The sequence below is a fragment of the Eleutherodactylus coqui genome, chromosome 3 (genome assembly GCF_035609145.1).
Source record: "Eleutherodactylus coqui strain aEleCoq1 chromosome 3, aEleCoq1.hap1, whole genome shotgun sequence".
Lineage (NCBI taxonomy): Eukaryota > Metazoa > Chordata > Amphibia > Anura > Eleutherodactylidae > Eleutherodactylus > Eleutherodactylus coqui.
Genome location: NC_089839.1, coordinates 247,969,077 through 247,978,010, shown reverse-complemented (window position 1 = coordinate 247,978,010; position 8,934 = coordinate 247,969,077). Strand labels below are relative to the sequence as shown.

Below are 8,934 nucleotides of genomic sequence, written 5' to 3'. Positions count from 1 at the left end.
TGTTCCCTAATCGTCCATGTTTGTTAAGGGAAAAGAGAGACCCTTTACTGAGCCAAAGGAAATCTATTCCACGTCTCCTGCAGGACGCGATGGAGGGGGAGAACGAGCGGACAGCCGTGATCACGGCTGCGGGGCCGCTGCCGGGGAGGTGTGCTTACTTCGTTCAGAGGAAGAAGCGATATTGTAAGATGATCGCAGCGCAGGGGAAGAAGTTCTGTGGGGAACATGCAGACAATGTGCAGGTAATGTCTGACATCACAGGCTATTATACTCAGACAGGTGCGTGACGTCAGTGCTGCCAGAGAGCCCGAAACCAGTTAGAGCAAGTGGTCTTCAGGCCACCACAGTCACGTTGTCCATCGTGACTGTCATCCTGGTGGAGGATGCGGGCACAGTTACTAGCATCGCTGTACCCATCTGCCATAGGCTGCCAGGTTGCCTCTCACACACATCCCGTTCAATAAAGCTTGCAGCGTATTCTATCTTGGGGCATACCTGCCAAGGTAGTGCGTGGCGATTGGCAGCACGCGGCAAGGATGCAATGTCATTGCATAGTTGCGTGTGACTGATGCGGGTGGCACGCAGCATATTACACTCGTGTGGGTCCGCCGTTATGTCTGTAAAAAAATATCTGTGGCGTAAATACTCCTGTGTGAATGAGCTCCTTCTGTGGATATCACCCCTATGTAAGAAGCGAGATCTACTGCGAAAATCTGCAGCGCTTCCACAACAGAATGAGCGGACTGACTCCGCAGCGCGCCCGCTTGTACTTACTAATGTCGCCTTCATTCCAGGAGCAGAGCAGCCGGCGAAGGATCCCTTGTCCTCTGGACCCCAAACAGTGAGTCTCCATGCAGAACTCCAGCAGTGTAGCCGCATCCGCGTAGCTTATTTTTTATGATATTCAATTTTTTTTTTCTCACAGCACAGTTTATGAAGATCAGCTCCAAAAACATCTAAGAAAGTGCAACTCCAGAGAGAAACCTCAGCCGGTATGTATATACTAGTCTATTCCTACTGCGGCAAGGCTGTCTTCATGCAAAATGTACAAAAGAGTTTGGCTTGTAGTTGGACGAGTCTAATAAAGTTACCACCATTTTTTCCCCTGATGGATCCAGAGAGATCACCGTCGGTATATAGATCTTACTAATAAATTAAAGGGTTGATCACTTCTGAATAACTCATGATATATCCTCAGGATAGGTCATCAATAGTTGATCGGTGGAGGTCAATCGCTTGGGACTAGAGATGAGCGAGTATACTCGCTAAGGCACATTACTCGAGCGAGTAGTTCCTTAGCCGAGTATCTCCCTGCTCGTCTCTAAAGATTCGGGGGCCGGCGGGGAGTGGGGAGCGGCGGGGGAGAGGGGGAGGAACAGAGAGGAGATCTCTCTCTCCCCCCTGCTCCCCACCGCAACTCACCTGTCACCCGCGCCGGCCCCTGAATCTTTAGAGACGAGCGGGGAGATACTCGGCTAAGGCACTACTCGCTCGATTAATGTGTCTTAGCGAGTATACTCGCTCATCTCTACTTGGGACCCGTGGCAATCCTCTGCTCACTGGGCCGCTGTCAGTGGTGTGGATTCGGAAGCAGATAGCTCCGTAACCCTTCCAGCAGGCCAGGTTGGCATTGTAGGCACTGTTCCTATTGAATTCAGTGGGAACAATGCCGGGGTTACTGCCAAATGTAAGGAGCCATCAGCTTTTGGCTCTGTACACACTGACAGCAGCCCGGTGAGCACCTGATCACTGGGAGTCACTACTGCTGACTTATCCTGAAGATAGGTCATCAGTAATGCTGAAGTAGACAACTGCTTTAGGCCGGGCTCACACGAGGGTATCTTGCAGATATATGCGTGCGGCATGCAGCCTGTACGCAGTGACATTGTGTACGGGCTGACTATCACCATATACTATTTTGGCGTGTATGTGGCATAATAGGCACCAAGATAGAACATTCTGTGATTTTTCTTACACGTGTAAAATACATAATTCGTGTGAGCAGCAACATGGCCACCTATGCGATATTGGTACAGCGTATTACATACGCACGTAAAGGTGGGATTCATGCTGAACATTCTGCATGAACTCCACCATGTGACCATACCCTAAAAGACCAGGTATCATCACTGACCCGTAGCCTGCAGAGCTGTACGCCTCATGGATAACCTGTTCTGGTGATATCACAGGATATTTGGTCGCCATCTATACCATAACTGGCGTGAACGCTGGCAGCTATTTGTTTTCTATCGTTGGCACTAAAAAGCTTTCACCTGGACCTCCTGCAGTCCCTTCGCATTTCTTTGACACTTGCTATCGTATATTAACAAACTTCTAAAAGTAGGAAAAAACTTCCACAAAGTTGCACGGTTTCCATTCTGCATGGCGGAATCCATGGTGTCATTATGTAGGAGTGATCCCCAGAGCAAACACTTTACTACTATAGTCTCCACTTGGATTTTTCATCTTTTCTAGGTCTTTTATGTGCTGAATGTGAATTCTGGAGCTGTGATGGTGGATACAAGTGCGGAACAGGTAGGCCGTGACTCTGTAATCCCATTTGCCGCAGTTGATCAAGTAATCAAGTTGTGTACTGCATCAGTTGGAGATTGAGTGTAGAGGTGGCCATGCTCATGCACATCTCTCTGCATTCATGTCTGTGGGAGTTGCAGAAGCAGCAGAGCTGATCCGAGTTTTGCCTAGAATTTCCATTTTACCTAGCTGAAGTTTACCATTGTTACATCCTTTCACATCAGACGACTGTCCCAATGGCTGTCACTCCTGTGCTTTCACAAAGCAGCGATAGTCGTTCAGTGAATGGAGGCAGAGCGCGCCGGAGATCTCTTCCATCCACTCGCCTTCATTCATAGTGAACAGGCAGTCAATCAAAGATGAACCTCGCTCAGTGTGAACAGGCAGATAAGTCACTCATTAGTCGCTTCGTTTCAGTGAGCTCAAACTAAGCAACTAGCGACTATTGAGCGATTTCTCGCTCAGTACCCTGTCAGGTCCCTCTTTTTCACGGAACGATTGTAGGTCAAAATCGCGTGTCTGAGCAATTTTTAAGCTGCTTGTTGGCCCGTGTAAAAGTACCTTAGTTTACATGCTTATTGTCGGCCAGGTATTGGAGCGCAGATACACCTCTGAACTCCTGGCCTGACTGCATTGTTTGATATGTTGATAAGTCTTGATAAGTTTGATATGTTGAGAAATACAGTAACATTTCCTACTTTCAGGTGAGCCTAAGTTCCTTGTCTAAAGATGATCTAGAGAAACTTACGGATAGGCTGGTACAGGTCACTAATGGTGAGTGAGTCTCATTAAGGGTCTCTTAGTTGTTGAGAAACTTACGGATAGGCTGGTACAGGTCACTAACGGTGAGTGAGTCTGATTCGGGGTCTCTTAAGGCCCATCTATACACAAAGATGATTGCTGAAAAGATGGCTTTTGAGCAATCATTTTGCATAAACTCATATTGGTACTAATGCCTATTAGTAGCTTATTAGTGCTTGTGAGCTGCTGTATTCAGAGAACAGCAGGTGGTCTGTTCTCTGAATATATTCCTTTTATTCTGCCCTGGGGCTAAAAGCTGAGAATGTTATCAGCGCTCCCTGGGAAGATCACAGCATGAAGTCCCAGCTATCAGCTCTTCTGCCGAACAATGGATTTTATGCCCAACATAAAATCATCGTCAAAAAAGTGAAAGTTTACAAGCAACGATTATCACTCAAAAGATGGCTTTTGACCGAATTTTGAGTGATAATCGTGTGTAAAAGGGCCTTTGTTGTTGAGAATGCTATCAGTAGCATGGAAGTTGGTGAACACTCTATGAAGTGCCAAAATAATCAAGATGAACAGACCTCTTCCACTGCTTTTACAGTGTCTGCACAGAACATGTTGTTCTTGCATTCTGGGAGGTGTAGTTCTTACATCAGACTCTATGTAGCTATCTGATGGTGTAATCACACACACCAAGTTTATATATTTTGATACATTGTTCCTATATCTCTTCCTTCACGTTGCAGGTTCTTTATGTGCTTGTTGTATTTGTGTATTTTCTTCCCTGTATATACGCACTTGTCTCTCATACTAGTATACTTGCTTACATTGACAGGCTTAGACCGCCCACTGCCAAACAAGAAGCTCTGTCATCCCGCATTACATGACGCTCTGAATGATCCAGCGAATGGAGAGTCTGCCTCCAAGCATCTCAAACAACAGGTATAGCCATTAGCCGTTAGATAACGACTTCTTGGTATCTTCACTGGATTTTTAGATTATGGGCTTTATACATAAAGGCCAATGCCCTTAGGGCCCTTTTAGACGGAACACATGTCGGGCGGTTAACCCCTTGACTTCTGTCCCTGCAGTTATCGCTCCTGTGCTTTCATGCAGGAGCGATCATCATTCAGTGAATGGAGGCAGAGCCATCGGAGATCGCTTGCTGCCACCCGTTTCTATTCAGAGTAAACAGGCCGCCGTTCATAGATAAACAACTTCCTGTTTACACAGGTTGATCGTCATTTGATTATTATGCCTGTATAAACTAGAACGATAAGCAAATGAATTATCATTCGTCTTTAAGTTGCTGGCAGCATTTACACTGAAGGATATCATTCAGATTCACACAATCCAGCAATAATCTGAACGATAATATTTCCATGTAAATGATCCCCCAGAAATAAGAAGCTATCAGTTTATTGCTTTAATGTGTTGAAAAAAATTAAATATCTAATTGGTCAGTATGAAACTTTCACTTTTAACCCCTTAAGGACGAAACACTGTAAATATATGATGCTTTGTCCTGGGCTTTAATCCCCACTGTTAGCAGATGTACGGCGTGGGATTAAAGCTCCTGCAATCAAGCAGAGGCAGGTCGGGGCCTAAGCTGTCAGACACAGCAGCGAACCCCAAGGAGAAGGGAGAAGAGTCACTTCTGCCTTCTCCTTTCCTGGGTACATAGCGCTCAATGAGAAGTAAAAGTGGAAGCAGTACTTCCACTATGCGGGTGATCACGTGACCACTGAGTCACCCCTGTTACAACAGAGCTGCAGGGTCCTTGCAGACCCAGATCAGCTCTGTTAGTTAGTATTGTCACTGCAGGAGAATGTTTTCCCCTGTAACTGGGGCTCCTATGGATGCCTCAGCTATAATGGAGAAGTATGTGATTTAAAAGAAAAAAAAAACTGAATGACCCCCACCCCCCAGAGGCCTTATATGACATCATAGCGGTCATAGATGAAATAGATGTAAAATTAAGTTTAAAAAAATTACAGAATAAAATAAAAATATATACATAAAAAAGAAAATGACCCAAAGCCGACACCAACTAAAACCGTCACCATATGCGTCCTGTAATCCCAAACTATACAAATTATATATCAAAACATCCGAAACAAAATCAGGAACCCGTACTTTATTTTAGTGTAAATATACTAATTTTAAAAAAAAATACAACTGTAAATTTTGAAGAAATTTTTTTTTTGTTTTAGCATTTTACCCACAATAATATTTAAAAAACGGGAAAAAAATCTGTAAAAAAAAAGTTCTAAAAAATAGCCCTATATGTCACGGAAAAAAAATGCGGCAAAAATAATTTTTGGGAGCTGAAGGAAAAAAATAGGGCAGTAAAACTACCACATGGGTAAATATCCCCCAAAAGTGCCTGGTCCTTAATGGACTAGTTTCTATCCATTAGACCTTAGTATCTATAGTATTATGCCATTCATTATTCAGAAACGGCTCCACAGATTTCGTACTACTCCCAGCATGCCCTTACAGTCTCAGCTGTTGTAATTTGAGACCACCACAGGTTTGAGCCCCCCACCTTATGGAACATAGGCCCTGCACAGTAAAGTATATTGGCCAACAGAAAAGGAAATGACTATATTTGTTTATATCCATTAGCACTACTCACATAAATCTGTATATACTCTTTCAGCAGGAGGGTCAATTCTTTTCTTACAGGGCTCTATTTTGGCTCATTTGGAAAGGCTGGGCTTGCTTGGACAATCTCGTTGTTTTGTCGAATTTGGAGCTGGCCGAGGAAAGTTGTCGCACTGGGTGGACATCGCTATTGAAGACACCGAAAATGTCCACTTCTTGCTGGTGGAAAGAGCTACAACAAGATTTAAGGTGGGTCTGCACACTGTCTGCCCAGCAAGACCAGGTAGTAGTGAGTGTTTCTGTTCACATCCCACAACACTTCGGAGTCACATTGAGAAGTAAATGTGGATTCTTAGGAGCCTTATACACGGGGCAGAATAGGCCACCCGACGCACCACAAGGTGCAGTACATTCCACACCAAAATCTGCAGGCTACCTGTGGATTATCATGCGGAATTGAAAATGGCTTAAAACCTGCCTGCAGTTCTGCATCAAAAACCACAGTTAGACCGTCGGATTTTGCTGTGAAATTCCGCAGCTGCGTCCTGCGGCGTAATTCCATCCCGTGGGAAAGGTTCCTTAAACTGATTTAGTATCTCTTAAGCACATCACCCTCAGGGCTCGTTCAGACGAGTGATGTTGGCGCGCATTAGAGACACGCACAGGACGCACTTCTATAGGAACCAATGGGTTCCTATAGAAGCATTCACATGAATGATTGTTAAGTGCGCTAAATTAGCGCACCTATCAAAGATAGAACAGGGTACTGCAGGTCGCATGTATGCTCCAAGGTGCGTGCAAAGATACGACCTGACCTATCCTTGGTGCGTGCTTTCCATAGACGTCTATGGGATCTGGAAAGCATGCACCCCGCACCACGGATCGTGTGAACGGGCTACTTCAAGTAGCAGGAATTAGCCTGTTCACGCGATCTTTAGAGCAGTACAGCTGCAAGCTTTGCACACAGCTATACTGCGCTCCCATAGTGCTCTTGTGAACGAGCCCTCAATAGCAGGCATTGCTATTCCTACAATTAGGAACGCTGCCAGAGTCCATGAAAACCCTCAACATTATTCATTAAAATATTTTTCCTTTTTGGGACTTTTCACACAAGATTGGATATTCTGCAACAGTGTTGCAGAATATGCCGCCCCTGAATTCCACGCCAAAATAGACACGGTTAACTGCAGGTTTTGATGCAGAATTGCCGTCAGCATTCGGCTATTTTCACTTCCGCACCAAAATCCTCAAGAGGGCATATTGTGCAATGCTGCTGCAGACTATTCCATCCTGTGTGACAGCTCCCTGATGAGACTTTCTTCTTTTCAATTGTTATTCTTGGCTACTTACTTGCAGTCTACAATACTGGTAATTCCCAACCAGTGTTGCCCACTATATTGTGGGGAGTGTTCTCTCCTCCTGACATTCTGCCTGTGGCGGATCATGGAGCTACAAGCCGTAACATAAATGTCTCTTCCTTTTATAGCTAATTTTTGTTCTTGCCCCATTCCCTTCATGACTCCTTAAAGGGCTTGTCCAGGTTTAGAAAAACATGGCAGCTTTTTTCCATAAAGCAGTGGCAACGCTGTCCATGGCTTGTGTCTGGTATTCCAGCTCAGCCGCATTATACTGAATGGGACTGAGCTGCAAAAAACACACCAACTTGTGGACTGACTGGTGCTGTTTTTGGAAGAAAGCAGCTGTGTTTTTCTAATCTGGACAACCCCTTTAATCTCTCTTCTGTTTGTTCCGTTTACCAATGTTTAAATCCTTCACCATGTCTGCTTTAGCTGCAAACCTGCCGTGTTTAGATTGGTACTACTTGTTATTCTGAATGGCAGTGTTAATATTTTTACTCTTTAAAGCCACTGTGTATGTGATGTATTAACCCTTTCCAATCCACTGTCTGACGTCTAAAGTCATTATGATTTAAGGCTGTACAGCTCTGATGTTGGAAGACGTCCATCAGAGTTCTCTTGCTGTGTATTGCCAGCCTCTCTGCTGTTGCAGCCTATCCAATGTGTCACCTCATGTAGTACTGGCTTTAGCAAGCATATAGCGCAGTTGTATAACAGCAGAAAAAGAGTAAGCCGCCTAGGAAAACCAGGATACAAATTGGGTTGGAAAGGGTTAAAGGGGTTTTGTCATAAAAAAAAAAAATCAATACTTACCTATTCCTCCCCAGGCAAGCTACTTACCACATCTTCTGCTCACTGATCTTCTCCTGGCTCCTGCAGTTCCCTGGGTCATGTCCAGCCAGCCGGATCCTCTTCTTCCTGTAGGACAGTATACGCTACATCACTAGTGACGCAGCGTTCACTGCCTAGAAAGGAGCGCTGAATGCTATGCTGGGCTATTGCCGAGATTTCGCATGCGCAGTGTCTTGCGGCGTTAGCATAGGGACCCTCGCGGTGAGACAGTGCACATGTGCAGTCTTGGCAATAGCCCGACATGGCATTGGACGCTCCCTGCTAGTCAGTGAACACTACGCCACTAGTGACTGGGATAATTGCCCTGCAGGAAAGAGAATGTACGTAACATCACAGGAAGAAGAATCATCTGGCCAGCTGGGGGTGAGGTGACCTGAGGACTGCTAGAGCCAGAAGAAGATTGGCAGGGAGAAGGTGGTGTAAGTAGACTGCCTGGGGAGGAATAGGTAAGTATTGATTTTTTTTCCATTTTAAGTGTTTCTATCTGCTAAACTATAGCCAAACTTACATTTGGAAATATTACTTTGCCAACTCTTTTCAAACTTGCATTCACGTGTCTAGAATAGATACAGTTTTAATGCATTGGGATTATAGATTATAATGGCTTCCTCTAAACCACACAGTCCTGCAGTTGAGTGGTCTTCTCTACATTTCGTACAGAGATGGAATAGGCTTCCTTTGAGGTGCCTGAACCCTCTGTTGTACCTTAATATGTCTTCGATTTCATACAAAGGCTTTTATGTTCCTTTCCAACAGAAATAAATGTGCATGTTCCATTGTACAGTCTATGTCCTTGTAGGGGAGTATATCTGCCTCTACAGCTGTGTACAGGGCCCTG

At 44.9% G+C, this 8,934-nt stretch overlaps 1 protein-coding gene across 2 annotated transcripts in view; it reads left to right on the top strand.

The window, feature by feature from the left end:
- The first annotated feature begins 19 nt into the window (after window positions 1–19).
- Window positions 20–8,934, top strand: part of TRMT13 (tRNA methyltransferase 13 homolog) — a 10,988-nt gene continuing 2,073 nt past the window's right edge. Inside the window, exons 1-7 of one of the 2 annotated variants that reach the window (XM_066597228.1) lie at window positions 20–242; window positions 795–841; window positions 926–992; window positions 2,476–2,535; window positions 3,237–3,306; window positions 4,115–4,221; window positions 5,968–6,135. In XM_066597228.1, coding sequence (XP_066453325.1) covers window positions 90–242; window positions 795–841; window positions 926–992; window positions 2,476–2,535; window positions 3,237–3,306; window positions 4,115–4,221; window positions 5,968–6,135 — 672 coding nt within the window. In that variant the 5' untranslated portion in view covers window positions 20–89. The remainder of the gene's footprint in view (window positions 243–794; window positions 842–925; window positions 993–2,475; window positions 2,536–3,236; window positions 3,307–4,114; window positions 4,222–5,967; window positions 6,136–8,934) is intronic. The other variant, XM_066597229.1, reaches the window with a different exon arrangement.